General features: G+C 40.1%; 1 protein-coding gene across 10 annotated transcripts in view; it reads right to left on the bottom strand.

The window, feature by feature from the left end:
- The window catches only part of FRMPD4 (FERM and PDZ domain containing 4), a 915426-nt gene that overhangs the window by 235642 nt on the left and 662404 nt on the right, over positions 1-17380 (bottom strand). For all 10 annotated transcript variants that reach the window (XM_074391531.1, XM_074391527.1, XM_074391532.1 and 7 more), the window contains one exon: positions 11182-11298. In XM_074391531.1, coding sequence (XP_074247632.1) covers positions 11182-11298 — 117 coding nt within the window. The remainder of the gene's footprint in view (positions 1-11181; positions 11299-17380) is intronic.

Genomic DNA, 17380 nt, shown 5'->3' with positions numbered 1-17380 from the left:
TGTAGTAAAAATCAAGAAAAAAAATCCGAAGAATAGCCCTAGAACTACCAAATAATATTTGAAGATAACCTGTTAGACTGGGTAAATACTTTGGGGCTCACACAGAAAAATGAGGTAAGGCTTTTGCTATTTCACATTTCAATGATGACAGAATCCTATCATGTTGACTTGACTGTATTCTGCTGTGGTTGATAAGAAAGGGCACATAAATTACTTGTATTTATTCAGATTATTATGTTCTGGAGATAGATGAGCCAAAAATACATTTCACATTGACCATGGATTAGACTGGCAGATGGGAATGACTAAACTGCTCCCAAGTTGAGCCAAGCCCATACTGGAGAACAAAGTGGAACTTTCCACATCTCATTACTAATCTCTGCTCTTCAGGATTCAGAGTTGAATTATTCTGCATTAAGGAGATAGTAACTCAGTTTAATTGCCCACCATGGGAATTGCTGGTAGAATAATAGAACAGCATGTCTTGTCCAATATTCATACAGGGCTACTTTTTGTGTATGCAGGATAAAGGTGGCCAGGAAGCCAGCAGGCCAACAACAACAAAAAAGCCTCTCAAATGTAGAACTTGAAAAATCAGGCCATGTGCTTCAGAACTGACTCTCCAGTCTCCTTTCCCATCTCTATCCCCAGACTCTAATTTGGCTCATCATAATCATCTATTTTGTGAGCTAGTGTTTTAATATTCATTTTGCTCATGTTTTAATTTTTTCCGATAATTTACAAAACCCAAAGTTCCAGATTTATGAATCATGGTACTTTTGCACTAACTCTCCCTACCTTCACAGTCAAACAAGCATATTTTTACTCCATTTAACTAAAAAATGGTGTTCCTCATTCTCTGACTTTTAAACATGTAAAGTATTTTTTAAATAACTTATTTTGTATTATCCAAACAAGAACACTTTGAGAGCAAAAGGAGGTGCTATTTGTAATTATTTCAGAACAATGCCCACAAACCAGGACTCTCCTGGGTAAGTGCGGTTGTATAGTCACTCATTTATAATCTATATCTGTATCTAGTCATCTATACCCATATCTGTATCTATAGCTCTATCATCTCTATATATAGTCTATACTCATCTATCTATACCTATATTAATACTTATGTCAATATATTCCATATCATCTATATATTTCTATATCTACAATTGAATTTATAATATATCCACATTCCTCTCTATTTATGCCTACATCTAAAGTTATTCGTCGATAATAATAACCTTAGAGTCTCTCACTTTCTCTGTTTCTCTTCTTTCCTGTTTCTTTTCATCTCTCCCTCTTTTATTCATTTCTCATTCGGGCACTCTCTCCCAAGACTCTTTCTTTTTCCTTGTAGTTTCTTTTTTTCCATCTATCTTACTCCCTCCTCCTGCTCTGCTCTCTCTTAACTGGTAGTAATAAGGAACTGAGAAATTTTAAATTTGCATCTATCATGTTTCTGAAACAATGTTTTCTGTTCCTTAAAACTGCATTTCACATTTCTCCAAGAATATCAACAAAAGTTGTCCTTTCTCATAGTCTGAGTCTCAGTTTTACCATGTGGAAAAATGGAGATAATCATTTTTGTTTTGAAGCCAAATAAATGAGATCATGTGTTGAAAAGTGCTTTCCAGCAGCAACCATAGCTGTTCATTAGAATTACCTGGGAAGCTTCTGAAACTCACTGTTCCCAGGCTTGACCACAGACCTAGGCATCAAGATTTGTATTGATCCTCAGTTTATTCCAATGTGTGGCCAAGGTTGACGACCATTAGTTTGCGGAGTATAGGGTATTATAAAAACATATATTAGCATGTGTGTATTGCATCCTTCATTTAACCCCATGGATCAGTAACTCTGTAGAAAACAGGTTACCCAGCCCTAACGTAAATAGTTGGATATGGAAGAGGGAAGATGAAACTTGAAGACATTTTGAACTCTTCTGGGCCATGTTCTGAAAGGCTCATTATGTTAGAATTATGGCATTATTTAGTTATTAGACTCTAACTTTGGACACATAAAGCCAACTTCCTCCCATAGCTTTTTCTGTCATTTGAAATACTTGTACCTCCATCAAAAACAATTGTCTGATGTGGGTTATTGTTTACATCCTAAGATGAGATAAAAACAAGAAAACATCAAAATCTCTTCCAAAAAATATGCAAGAGAGTGAAAAATTAAATGCAAAAGTGCTAATTACTAACCATAGATTCATTTTCCAATTGTCCCTTTAACTTCTAAAACTAACAAGTACAGAAATATTACACACTGCAAACCTGGGCTCCTGATAACTCTGATAATTAGAGTACCTCTTTGTAATAAACATTACTCAGTAAGTTAAAAAAAAAAAGACAAGAAAAAGGAATGAAAAACAGTAATTATTATTTATAAAATGCATTAGTGATAAAGAAAGAACAAACACTTTCTGAAGAAGTACTGTTCTTGACATCTTAAAACTTCTGAGAGGACTGTAGAAGCTTACTTGTCAAATAAAAAGAAACTGCATGGATTTGGAAAAATGACATTGGTGACTTTGGTTTTAAAACTTGCATTTAGTAATCAGTGAAGGTTTCTCTATTAAGCTGCTGACTTGCTCTTATGTTTTAACAGTGGGCATTAGGCCAGCGTAAATGTTAAACTGACACCCAGTCTGGCTCTTAAAAATGCCAATGATGCTAATGGTAATGTATGAAGGCAGAGCTAGCTGACGTTCCCAGAACCTCTAACCAGTTGACCTCAGTTTGGGTTTCTACCTATTGATTCAGTGACCTGGAATGTATGGGAAGCTAAATCCAACCAGGGGAAAAGAAATATGTGTTTTAATCAGAGAAGTCTAATGCATACCTTCATGAATCCACAATTCATGTCTTTTAAAAATTATTTCTTCAGCAGAAAATTTGTATTGTTTTGAGTCAAAGCATCTATGTCACCCTAACTGAGCCAACTGCACAAATTCATAGCCATGAATAGATGGTACAATATAGTACAAAACATAATATTAAAAAATACAGTCTTCCTAGCAGCATAGTGGACTTGGACAAATGGTATGAAATTATCAATTTAAAATCTAGGGTTTGAGTCAAACTATTGGCCTTTCTTATAGTCTTTGATATTTCTGGGAGGCTCTGCTCCTACTGCCATTTCTAAGATAGTATCTCTATGAGCACATCCTCAGGAAAGCTTTGGAGAGCTAGGGGGCCACTTTCCAGTCATGTTCAAGGGCATCCTGGATCTTCCTGGGATGGACCAAGGAGTCAAGCGCCTCAGAAACAAACTGTGCTCTGAAGGGTTGGGAGTCCTGTCCCCTCTGCAGTAGTTCTAGGGAAGGAGAGAGAGTTGGGCTTCAGAGAGTGAGAAACTGTCCACAACACTCACACGTGTTGTCTCTCTTGCTGCTTTCCAGCAATCCTCACTTGTATGTGCTGGTAGCGGTGGGCAGGGGTTGGTACAAAAGACCAAATCCCCTAGAAACAATTTTGGCATATATTTTTTATGAAAATGACCCCTGACTTCATGGTGATCCTGTGTTTGGCTAATCAGTCCATAATCAACTTGGCTGGAACAAAGAACATAGCATGTGTTTCTGAAATAATATATTTTTCTGGCCTCTAATCTCTGTTCTATTGTAATCAGGCTAGAACCAGCCACACTTCCTGATTTCATATATGTTTCATGAATTTCTTATAATTAAGGATATTTTGCTCAGGTGGGAGGAAAAAGCCAGTATGGACCCTTGCCATTTTGAGAAATATAATATAAATGCTCTTCTCATGAAACTGCAAAAAACCGGACCACTCTGCACCACTCCAAGAAACAGTTTGGTAGTTTCTCAAAAAGTTAAACATAGAGTTTAATTTTGACTCAGCAATTCCATTTGGAGTTGGGCACATACCTAAATGGTTTGGCCCAGCAACTCCACTTCTAGGTATGTGCCCAAAAGAAGTGAAACCAGGGAGGAATGCTGGGAAGATGGCCGCCTAAGAACAGCTCAGGACTTCAGCTCTCGGTGAAAGTGCAGAGGGTGAGTGGATGCCGCATTTCCAGACGAACTCTTATTGCCCACAGACCAGGAGATACCCAGGCAGAGGGGTCGCCAGCGTCGCAGTCCCAGCCGGTGCGGCTGTTTTGGCCCCCGCGGGGCTGATTCCGCCCGCGCGGCTGCTGTGACCACGCCCTGTTGCTGCGGTTCTCCGTACAAAAGCCACTGGTCTGGGAGCCCTCTTAGCTGGCGAGCAGAGCCCTGAGACGGCAGAGTTGCCCATTCATCTGAAATAGCGAGTCAGGCCAGGAGATTCCTAGGCAAAAAATCCGCCAGGAGCCGGCGCCACAGTTCGAGCCGACTCCGTGAGTCGCAGCACAGGAGATCCCGGCGCCTTTTCAACAAGCGACTGGAACGTGCCGTTGTTCAACTTAAAAGAAAAGACTCTGAGTCAGGGAGCCAGGTGATCAGGCTCGGTTGGTCCCACCCCTCCACCCCCAACAACAACCAAAACAAAAACAGTAATTGGAAACCCTCTGGGTTGAGCCCTTCAAACCAAGCACAGCTGAACCAGGACGGTCCAGCTCGGTGGGGGAGGGGCTTCCGCCATTACTGAGACTCTCCACCACTACGGAGGCAGGCTGCCGTTGCCGAGGCAACCCGCCATTGCCGAGGCAACCTGCCACAACAGAGAGAGTCCCCCATAACATAGGCGGGGCCACCATTGCCAAGACAGTTCTAACTACACCCATATAAAAAGGACTACAGGGAAGAGCTCAGGGCAGCTGGGCAGAGCCCACAGCAGCTCAGCAAAGCCCCTGCGGGCAGGCAGAGGCTAGGCGTGCTGCTAGCTGGGCGGGGCAGACCTGAAAGAAAAATCAAAAAAGGCAGTAGTGCAACGGAAACTCATAAAGCTCCAACTCCCTGGGACAGAGACAGCCAACAGGTGGATAAACCCACAAAAATGGGAAGAAACCAGCGCAAAAAGGATGAAAACTCCCGAAACCAGAACACCTCTCCTCCTAAAAGGGATCACAACTCCTCACCAGCAAGGGAACCAGACCGGATGGAGAAGGAGGGTGATGAAATGACAGAATCAGACTTCAGAAGGTGGGTAGTAAGAAACTACAGTGAGCTAAAAGAACATGTTCTAACCGAACGCAAAGAAAATAGGAACCTTGAAAAAAGATTCGACGAACTGCTGACGAGAATGGACAGCATAGAGAGGAGTATAAGTGAATTGATGGAGCTGAAAAACGCAACACGAGAACTTCGTGAAGCATGCACAAGCTTCAACAGCCGAATTGACCAAGCAGAAGAAAGGATATCAGAGGTCGAAGATCAACTCAGTGAAATAAAAAGAGAAGGCAAGAACAGAGAAAAAAGCGCAAAAAGGAATGAACAAAATCTTCAAGAAATGTGGGACTATGTGAAAAGACCTAATCTACGTCTGATAGGTGTACCTGAATGTGATGAAGAGAATGAATCCAAGCTGGAAAATACTCTTCAGGATATTATCCAGGAAAACTTCCCCAACCTAGCAAGGCAGACCAATATTCAAATCCAGGAAATACAGAGAACACCACAAAGATATTCCTCAAGAAGAGCAACCCCAAGGCACATAATCGTCAGATTCACCAGGGTTGAAATGAAAGAGAAAATGCTAAGGGCAGCCAGAGAGAAAGGTCGGGTTACCCACAAAGGGAAGCCCATTAGACTCACAGCAGGTCTCTCAGCAGAAACCCTACAAGCCAGAAGAGATTGGGGGCCAATATTCAACATCCTTAAAGAAAAGAACTTTCAACCCAGAATCTCCTATCCAGCCAAACTAAGCTTCATAAGTGAAGGAAAAATAAAATCCTTTGTGAACAAGCAAGCACTCAGAGATTTCATCACCACCAAACCTGCTCTACAAGAACTCCTGAAAGAGGCTCTACACATATAAAGGAACAACCAGTACCAGCCACTCCAAAAACACACCAAATGGTAAAAGAGCATCAACACAATCAAGAATCTGCATCAACTAACCAACAAAACAGCCAGGTAGCATCAAAATGACAGCATCAAATTCACACATAACAATACTATCCCTAAATGTCAATGGACTAAATGCCCCAATCAAAAGACACAGACTGGCAAATTGGATAAACAGCCAAAACCCATCAGTGTGCTGTATCCAGGAAACCCATCTTACATGCAAGGATACACAAAGGCTCAAAATAAAAGGATGGAGGAAGATCTACCAAGCAAATGGAGAACAAAAAAAGGCAGGAGTTGCAATTCTCATCTCTGATAAAATAGACTTTAAAGCAACAAAGATCAAAAGAGACAAAGAAGGACATTACATAATGGTAAAAGGATCACTGCAACAAGAAGAGCTAACAACCCTAAATATATACGCACCCAATACAGGAGCACCCAGATACATAAGGCAAGTTCTTAATGACTTACAAAGAGACTTAGACTCCCACACATTAATAGTGGGAGACTTTAACACCCCATTGTCAATATTAGACCGATCAACCAGACAGAAAATCAACAAGGATATCCAGGACCTGAATACAGACCTGGAACAAGCAAACCTAATAGACATTTACAGAACTCTCCACCCCAAATCCACAGAATATACATTCTTCTCAGCACCACATCACACCTACTCTAAAATTGACCACATAATTGGCAATAAATCACTCCTCAGCAAATGCAAAAGAACAGAAATCATAACAAACAGTCTCTCAGACCACAGTGCAATCGAGTTAGAACTCAGAATGCAGAAACTAACTCAGAACCGCACAGCTTCATGGAAACTGAACAACTTGCTCTTGAATGTTGACTGGATAAACAATGAAATGAAGGCAGAAATAAAGATGTTCTTCGAAACCAATGAGAACGAAGACACAACATACCAGAATCTCTGGGACACATTTAAAGCAGTCTCCAGAGGAAAATATATAGCAATGAGTGCCCACATGAGAAGAAAGGAGAGATCTAAAATTGACACCCTATCATCAAAATTGAAAGAGCTAGAGGAGCAAGATCAAAAAGACTCAAAACCTAGCAGAAGACAGGAAATAACTAAGATCAGAGCAGAACTGAAGGAAATAGAGACACAAAAAACTCTTCAAAAAATCAATAAATCCAGGAGCTGGTTTTTTGAAAAGATCAACAAAATAGACAGACCACTAGCCAGATTAATAAAAAAGAAAAGAGAGAATAACCAAATTGATGCAATAAAAACGATAAAGGGGATATCACCACAGATTCCACAGAAATCCAAACCATCATCAGAGATTATTACAAACAACTCTATGCACATAAACTAGTAAACCTGGAAGAAATGGATAAATTCCTGGACACCTGCATCCTCCCAAGCCTAAACCTGGAAGAAGCCGAAACCCTGAATAGACCAATAACATGGTCTGAAGTCGAGGCAGCAATAAAGAGCCTACCACCCAAAAAAAGCCCAGGTCCAGATGGGTTCACAGCTGAATTCTACCAGACATACAAAGAGGAGCTGATACCATTCTTTCTGAAAGTTTTCCAGACAATCCAAAAAGAAGGAATCCTTCCCAAATCATTTTCCGAGACAAACATCATCCTGATACCAAAACCCGGCAGAGACTCAACAAGAAAAGAAAATTTCAGGCCAATATCCATGATGAACATAGATGCAAAAATCTTCAATAAAATACTGGCAAACCGATTGCAACAGCATATCAAAAAGCTCATCCACCATGATCAAGTAGGATTCATCCCGGGGATGCAAGGCTGGTTCAACATACGCAAGTCTATAAACGTAATTCACCACATAAACAGAACCAAAGACAAAAACCACATGATTATCTCAATTGATGCAGAGAAGGCTTTCGACAAAATTCAACAACCCTTTATGCTAAAAACCCTCAATAAACTAGTATCGACGGAACGTATCTCAAAACAATAAAAGCTATTTACGACAAACCAACAGCCAATATCATACTGAATGGGCAAAAACTGGAAGCATTCCCTTTGAAATCTGGCACTAGACAAGGATGCCCTCTCTCACCACGCCTATTCAATATAGTACTGGAAGTTCTAGCCAGAGCAATCAGGGAAGAAAAAGAAATAAAGGGTATCCAAATTGGAAAGGAGGAAATCAAATTGTCTCTATTTGCAGATAACATGATTGTATATCTGGAAGACCCCATCGTATTAGCCCAAAGTCTCCTGAAACTGATAAACAACTTCAGCAAAGTCTCAGGATACAAAATCAACATGCAAAAATCACAAGCATTCCTATACACCAGTAATAGACTTAAAGAGAGCCAAATCAAGAACGAACTGCCATTCACAATTGCTACAAAGAGAATAAAGTACCTAGGAATACAACTAACAAGGAACGTAAAGGACCTCTTCAAGGAGAACTACAAGCCATTGCTCAATGAAATAAGAGAGGATACAAACAGATGGAGAAACATTCCATGTTCATGGTTAGGAAGAATCAACATCGTGAAAATGGCCATACTGCCCAAAGTAATTTACAGATTCAACGCTATTCCCATCAAGCTACCAATGACCTTCTTCACAGAACTGGAAAAAAACACCTTAAACTTCATATGGAACCAAAAGAGAGCCCGCATAGCCAAGTCAATTCTAAGCAAAAAGAACAAAGCAGGAGGCATCACACTACCGGACTTCAAACTATACTACAAGGCTACAGTAATCAAAACAGCATGGTACTGGTACCAAAACAGAGATATAGACCAATGGAACAGAACAGAGGTCTCAGAGGAAATACAACATACCCACAACCATCTGATCTTCAACAAACCTGACAAAAACAGGCAATGGGGAAAGGACTCCCTGTTTAATAAATGGTGTTCGGAAAACTGGCTAGCCATGTGCAGAAAGCAGAAACAGGACCCCTTCCTGACACCTTACACCAAAATTAACTCCAGATGGAATAAAGACTTAAACATCAGACCTAATACCATAAAAACCTTAGAAGAATATCTAGGCAAAACCATTCAGGACATAGGTGTAGGCAAGGACTTCATGACCAAAACGCCAAAAGCAATGGCAACAAAAGCCAAAATAGACAAATGGGACCTAATCAAACTCCACAGCTTCTGCACGGCAAAAGAAACAGTCAGTAGAGTGAATCGGCAACCAACAGAATGGGAAAAAATTTTTGCAGCCTACCCATCTGACAAGGGGCTGATATCCAGAATTTACAAAGAACTAAAGCAGATCTACAAGAGAAAAACAAACAAGCCCATTCAAAAATGGGCGAAGGATATGAACAGATACTTTACAAAAGAAGACATACAGGAGGCCAACAAACATATGAAAAAATGCTCATCATCACTGGTCATTAGAGAAATGCAAATCAAAACCACATTGAGATACCATCTCACACCAGTAAGAATGGAGATCATTAAAAAATTGGGAAACAACAGATGCTGGAGAGGATGTGGAGAAATAGGAACACTTTTACACTGTTGGTGGGAATGTAAATTAATTCAACCACTGTGGAAGACAGTGTGGCGATTCCTCAAGGACCTAAAAATAGAAATCCCATTTGACCCAGCAATCCCATTACTGGGTATATATCCAAAGGATTATAAATCATTCTACTACAAGGACACGTGCACACGAATGTTCATTGCAGCACTGTTTACAATAGCAAAGACCTGGAACCAACCCAAATGCCCAACGATGATTGACTGGATAGGGAAAATGTGGTACATATACACCATGGAATATTACGCAGCCATCAAAAACGATGAGTTCACGTCCTTTGTAGGGACATGGATGAACCTGGAAACCATCATTCTCAGCAAACTGACACAAGAGCAGAAAATCAAACACCGTATATTCTCACTCATAGGCGGGTGTTGAACAATGAGAACACATGGACACAGGAAGGGGAGCACTACACACTGGGGTCCGCTGGGGGGAAATGGGGTAGGGACGAGGGGGTGGGGAGGTGGGAAAAGATAGCATGGGGAGAAATGACAGATACAGGTGAGGGGACGGAAGGCAGCAAACCACACTGTCATGTGTGTACCTATGCAACAATCTTGCATGTTCATCACATGTACCCCAAAACCTAAAATGCAATATTAAAAAAAAAAAAAAAGAAGTGAAACCAGGGACTCATGTAGATGCTCGTACACCAACATTCACAGCAGTATCAAAAACAATATGCAAAAGGTGGAAACAACCCAAATGTTCATTAATAGATAAATGAATAAACAAAATGTGGTCTATCCACACAAGGGAATATTAAAAAGTAAAAATAAATAGAAAAGGAAAATATTCTGAAATGTGCTGTAGCATAGATGAGCCTTGAAAACGTTATGCTAAGTGAAAGAAGTGAGAGACAAAAAGATAGATATTACATAATTTCATTTATATGAAGTCCCTAGAGCAGGTTAACTTATACAGACTAAAGTAGAATAGAGGTCACCAGGACGTAGTGGGAGGGAGGAACTGGCAGTTATTGTTTAATGGGTACAAAGTTTCTTTTGGGGATAATGAAAAAAGCTCTGGAAATGGATAGTAGTGAATGGTTGCACAACATTGTGGATGTACTTAATGCCACTGCATTGTACACCTAAAAATGGTTGCAATGGTAAATTTCATGTTATCTCTCTCTCTCCCTGTACCACAATTAACAAAAAACCAGAGCACCACACAAATCCAAAACCTAAGCCAACGTTAGTGTGAGAAATTTATAATAAAACAGATAATGTACATAATCTTTTTAGCTGATTTTTAAAAAATTACAGATGAGAAAGTAACATTCCTGTCTTGACCATTCCTAGAAAACTTTGTAAATGAAACTCTTCCTGCATGTCCGTCCATCTTCGGTTGCTAGTCTCAGACAATGAATACAACTTGGCCTAATATTTAACAGCGGAAAGTTTTGCTCTGAGCCAGGGTTACCATGCTACAAAGTGAACTGTCACTCTAAGATGGTGCCTGTCCAAGAATGGAGCAACCCAACATCATAATATATAGAAATGTAAGCGTATAGAAAGAAGCATAGAAATATATAGAAATATAAGCAGCTGGTTTAGGAGATCCAGCTGCTTTAATAATGGCCTCCAGATGCCTGTGAGTGCCTAATTTAAATATGTTCATTCTTATAAACAAATCAAAGATAAAGAAGTCCATTGGCCTAGGATTCTATTGTTCATGCCATCTGTTTAACCTACTTGATGAAGTAGTCTCGCCCATCTCGGTTTGCCGTCATCTCCCATCCATAGGGCGGCACCTGGTTCAAGCTCCAGGGTCCTGAGGGAGGCGGCCAGCCCGAAGACTTCGTCCTGTGGCTGGAAAAGAAAAGAAATAGAAAAGCATTATTACACCTGACTCCTGAACATTCCTTATGAGACAAACTCTGGAAGGACAATGTGACTTACTCTAAATTGTGATCCTCAAATGATGAAATGAATAATTATAAAGAATGTTTTTGTGGGAGATAGTGTGCCGAGCATATGATTTTCTATATATTATCTCATTCATTTTTCTCAGGAGCACTATGAGGTAAATATATTTATACATTTTACAGATGAGGAAACAGTGAATGACTCAGTAAGATTAAGGAACTTTCCTTAAGACACACGAGCTAATTTTGAACAAAAGCTTTGCATACTTCCTCCCATACTAGACATTCCTGAGGCCAGACATTAGGATAGTTTGGGCATTGAAATAGATTTTGTATCACAATATAAATACATGGGAAAATACATTACTGTTTTTACGGCTCTTCAGCAAAAAAAAAACCCAAGCTTCAGTTTCCCGGACACGTATGACCAAACTATAAGATTTAGACTCGTATTAACCACACACCAGTCAAACTAAGTCATAAAAACTTAGGTGAAACCCCAATTGAAGTTACAACAAAAATCTACGCATTATCTTTTACAATTTCTAGTCTACCACTTAAATTCAATTCAGCAGCCAAATGAAAGGGTAGGTTCTGGAGAATTTTCTAGATGCCTGCCTTTCCAAGATCAAGAAGAAAGAGGAAGTAACTCCACGTAACAAGCAGTAGCAATGGGCAGCCTTGCAGCCACAGTCTGTAACCAGAGGCCTGAGCCCAGTTTCTGAAGCATTACTGACTCCTGGCAAAGCTTCCTCAGTCCAGGATCTGCAGAAATCCCTTCTTGCCCTCATGAATGCCCAAGACTTCCTTAGACCTTAACCATGCTTTGGAAGGAAGTAAATGATGCAATTTTAGCATGGCTCAACATCCCTCATCACTTGGTTCTTTTACTCCTGATGAAGTTACTCACTGCATAGCCTGTGAGAGCCTTTGGGTGGTTCCAAATCTAAGGCTGGTACCACCAAAGCTAGTGGCAGGGAACAGTGGATGATGCTTTCAGGGACTCAGTCTCGGCTACCAGAGAACCCTTTGCAAAGAAGAAACAGTGCCCCTGCAGTCAGATGACTGCAGAGCAGGCACTCTTCCCCCAGCCTGGTGCCCAGCCTGGCTAGTGAGTGTGGCAGGTGCTAACATAGCCAGGCACTCTTGCACTAGGTACACCCTGAACAACCTCATGTGGTAGCCCTTTTGCAGCAAACATCCAAAGCAGGAGTCTCAGCCTTTCAGACATTTAAATTCCCCAGGATATTGGGCAATTCATCCCTCCCCAGCCCAGCCTTTCCAATACCTCTTAAGCAAAACAAGCCTACTTCCTGTATGTTTTCTGTAGAGGTACTATTTTGTATAATTTTAACCACCTCCATTTCTGTTCTTTAACTTCCTTTCAGTTTTCCTACAGCCTTCATCAAGGACGTAGGAACAGTTTTTTGTTTGAAAAAAGTGTTCACAAATTTAATACTGGTCTGATAAGTATTGAATGCCACCATAGGATTATTTGTGGCCCATTGACTACTAAAAGACATGGCAAGCATCTTGTTCCTGTTCTTTGCATAAAAGCCAGCAGTGGCAATTTCCTCTGGTGGTTTTTGTCAAAAAAAAAAATGTGCTGCTTTCCTGCAGTGAGAGAACACATGAATTCGCTACCCTGAGGTACTATTAAAACACACACACACACACACACACACACACACACACACAGACAAAACCAAAACCAAACCAGAACAAAAACCCACCAATTTCTCTACACTAGTAGAGAATGCATTTAGAACGCTTTCTTAGGTAACATCAAGAAAACAAGTTCTTACACGTATGAACACAGTCTATTCTATTATTAAAAACCATTCCAAAAGCAACAGTACAGTTAGAAATGGCACAAAGAATATCCTTGTGAGTGAAAGGAGGCCTATGTAGAGAACACAACAATTTATTTTGGCATACTCAATTATGTACAGTATCAGAAAGCTTATCTTCCCCAGAGGAGGCTAACTTATTAAAAACAAATAAACTGTCTTTCCTTCCTTTTTCTTTTCTTCCTTTTTCTTTTGTTTTCTATTCTTCTTCCCCTCCATGAAATCTTTATCACTAAAAGAAAGACACAGGCCTCCTAATATAATTTACATGTAAAATACAGCATTATAATAAGTTGGAGGAAGCCTGAATTTTATTATAAACTACATTGTCCTTTACAGTATATTTGGGAAGCAGCTAACAACTGTTTAGCAAGATATTTTCAAATAAAGCCTCTTGTCATAAAATGCCAAATCAAGTGCCAACACTGGAAAACTCCACAAATGCAAATCAAGTGAATCTAGCTCAAGGAGCATCCCCTGATACAAAACAAGAATTGAATAATTAAGATCAAACATGGCTACCTGTCTGTCCCATAATGTGTTAACACAAAATACATGGATCTGAAAGGCCTTAGTATGATTTAGCAAATTAAAAGTGCAAGTAGAAAATAAAACACCCTTTATAAGTATTTATCCATAACAACCTTGAGAAAAGTTAACGACACAGGTCATAATTGCAGAGGGATTTGGCTCCGGCTCTAGCACTGTGATGACTGCAAGTCCAGCCCTGACAATGGCCAGTATGAGGATTTCAGGCAGTCATAATCCAGGCTTTTATGTATTTCCCAAATTGAGCTGAAAAGAAGCACCTGGCAGCACTTGTTAAATATACAGATTACCAGGTACCAGAAATGATGATTATGATTCAGCATGTCTGGATTAGAACAAGAAATCCATGAATAGGCGTGAATACATTGAAACAAGTAATTCAGATAATTCTTATTTTCTGGTAAGTTTGCCAGATTTAGCAAAAAAGCAAAGCCAAACAAAAATACCCACTTAAATTGAATTTCAAATAAATAATGCATAATTTTTAGTATAAATGTTAGCATAATTTCATTGTAATATTTAGAATGTACTTATACCAAAAAAGTAATGTTATTGTCTATTGAAAATTTAAATTGAAGTAGGCACTCTATATTTTTTAATTGACAAACATGGGGTTTGGGAAATACTAGTGCTTGCTACCCCAAGTTTAGGCTGAGATCTGGTAGCATGGGTTCTACCTGGTGATTTGTCAGAAAGGCAGAATCTGCATTTTTCTTGAGATCCCCATGTAATTTACATACCCTGGAAAGTTTGCCAGCCATCACCCGAATCAGTGGTTTCCAATGTGATGCATCAGTATACACTGGAATCCCCCATGGAGGAACTTGTAAACTACAGATACCTGGAACCAAAGCCAAGCCTTTGAGTCTGAATATCTGGGGATAGGGCCTAGGCATTGGATTTTACACTACCCAGGTCAGCCAAAGTAGCGATCCACTGCTCCAAGTAACTCTACTTTTTTTTTTTTTTTTTAAATTAGCTGACAATATAGAAGAGGAAGAGTATGGTGATCAAGAACAGATATGCTGGAGCAGAGAGTTTGAGAAGAATAGTCCTAGGGCCAGCAATAGAGGCATCATCTGGAAATTTGTTTGAAATGCAAAATTTGGCGCACCACCCAAGACCTACTGAATCCAAAACTCTAGGGTGATGGGGGTGACCCAGCAATCTGTGGTTAACAAGCTTCCACAGAATGCTGATGTCCACTCAAGTTTAAGAAACACGGGGTTAGAACCAGACTCTCTTCAATCCAGGCTCTGCCATTTATTTTCCACGACCTTGAACAAGTTACTTCATCTCCCTATCCTCCTCAGTTCCAGTTACACCTTCGTAAAATAATCACAATTGGACCCACTGGGAGGATATTAAGTGAGTTTTATAAAGCACTCAGTATGTGCTATAAAGTCTTTGCTAAATAACTATAATATAGGACTTTGGGTGGTTGTGCAAGTATAAATGGCTTTAATCCATCCTCAGAAGAAAAAGACAGTGGAAGGTTCAGTCATCTATTTTTCTCCATTCTGGCAAGAACAGGGCAAGAAGGGGCTTAACCAAGCAGTCACACCTTCCCAGAGTGTCAGAAGGTCATGAGTTCAGCCATTCTCAAGGCAGGAGGAAACATCAGAAAGTTTTTACCAGAAACCAGAAATCCCAACTGTGTGATCCTGGGTGCAGCATGTCCATTTCCACTGGTGTCAGGCAAAGCCTTAAGAGTCCTTGCAATTCTGATGTCCTGTGACTTCTATCTGAGGGCATGGCTGCATGAACCACTTTCAAACACTTAGCTCAGCCTTAAAAATAGCGACCTACATTGGCAAGGCTATTTAAATCACTTCAGAAACTCCCAGCGACTGACTGAACTGGTTTGCAACTTTGTGCTTTACCCATCTATTGTTTGCAACAGATTGAAACCTTCCTGGACACAAAAGATCTTCATACTTGATAGGAAATGAGAGCAGCTATGAATGGTACAGACAAAGTTGCAGAACTATTTGTATTGCGACCATTAGTGGAAGCAACTCATGGTTTCCTCCTGAATGCATGCCTCTAAGTCCTGGGTGAAATCTCGATGGCCAGCTTGCCCTAGAAGACAGGCTTTTAGGAGGCACTTGCAGGCTTCTTTGGTATTTGAGTTCCCTTAGAAACGTGGCAGTATCAGAAAAAGGGATGCTGTAGGGGAGAAGCAATGTGAGGTCAGGTTCCAAAGTCCTGAGTCAGATTCAAATTCTGCCACTTAGTAGATTTGCGATCTTGTGCAATTTACTCTAAACTCTTTGTACCTTATTTTCATCACCTGTAAAGTAGAATTATTCTAACTCACTGTTTTTCATTCAGAGGGGTGATTTGGCCCCCAAGGAACACTTAGCAATATCTGGAGATTTTTGGTGGTCACAACTGAGGGGAGGAGAATGTGTGCCTCTGGCATCTGCTGGGCAGAGACTAGGTATATTGCTAAACATCCTGCAATGCACAGGACACCCCCTCACAAGATAGAACTATTTGGTCAAAATGGCAATAGAGACAAGATGAAAAAACCCTGCTTAGCTCATAGGACTGTTACAATGATATAATGTAATGAATGCACAATTCTTAGCATAGTACCTAGCATATAGTAGGTTCTCAATAAACTTCAGTTGAATAAAACATAAAACCAAGCATTCTCAAAGTTTCTGCTTATGGTCTAATAGTGATAAGTACAACATATCTTTATATGAGTGGGAAAGAGTTCAAATCCCAGGTTTGCCACTTAACAGGTTCGCTTTTCTGGGTTTTAGTTTTATGTGTAAAATGGAAATAATAATAAATAGTTCAGAGCAATGTTATGCAGATAAATGAGATACATAAAGCCCTGAAGTACAATGCTTGACTCATTTAGAATAGTCTCTTCAAATGATACATTGTGTTGCAAGCAGTAATGGTCATACTAATAAGAGTAGCATACAGCATTTCTAAGGATATAACAACTGCTTAGGATACTCACAGGCCTGCCTCAGCATGCAACAGGGTGCCTACATTATTATTTCCCTTTCAAATATGAAGAAACTGAAACATAGAAAGAGTGTATAACTAGCCCAGTAAGGACAACAATCTACTTTAAAGAGAGGCTGCATCCTTTAGCAGGCACTGTGTCTTACATCAATGGTATTAGGCATGGAAATGGGGGAGGAAGGTAGAGCCCACCCCAAACTCACCCTAGGCCAAACTCCTGCTGGGGTTACACAACCTGTTAGAAGAGTGTCCAGGAGTGAGCCTTGAGACTTTCTACTCCAAACTCCCTATTACTTACACTGTGCCACAAATAAGTGTGATAACAGCTTATCAGCTTTGTTATGCATCTGGTCATATTTTGGACAAGTAGCCAGGATTAAGCTGCATCCTTTGAGACTTGGTGTTGAGGAATGCATTATTATGTTCATTTCAGATATGGGAAAACCAAAGCTATATGTATTCAGTCATTCATCTGTGACATGGCATGATACTCTACAGATCTAACAAAATAAAACATGATCCAGAATTTTATCATTCTTATCTCTTTGGACTCACAAAGATTATTTTCAGACTAACCCAAGGTTATATAGCGTTCTCCTTTAGCTTGCTGTAAATGGTGGTTGGGTTACAGAACCCCAA

The sequence above is a fragment of the Saimiri boliviensis genome, chromosome X, assembly GCF_048565385.1.
Source record: "Saimiri boliviensis isolate mSaiBol1 chromosome X, mSaiBol1.pri, whole genome shotgun sequence".
NCBI classification, from domain to species: Eukaryota; Metazoa; Chordata; class Mammalia; order Primates; family Cebidae; genus Saimiri; species Saimiri boliviensis.
Note: the sequence above shows the minus strand (reverse complement) of the source record. Positions and strands in the feature narration are given on the sequence as shown.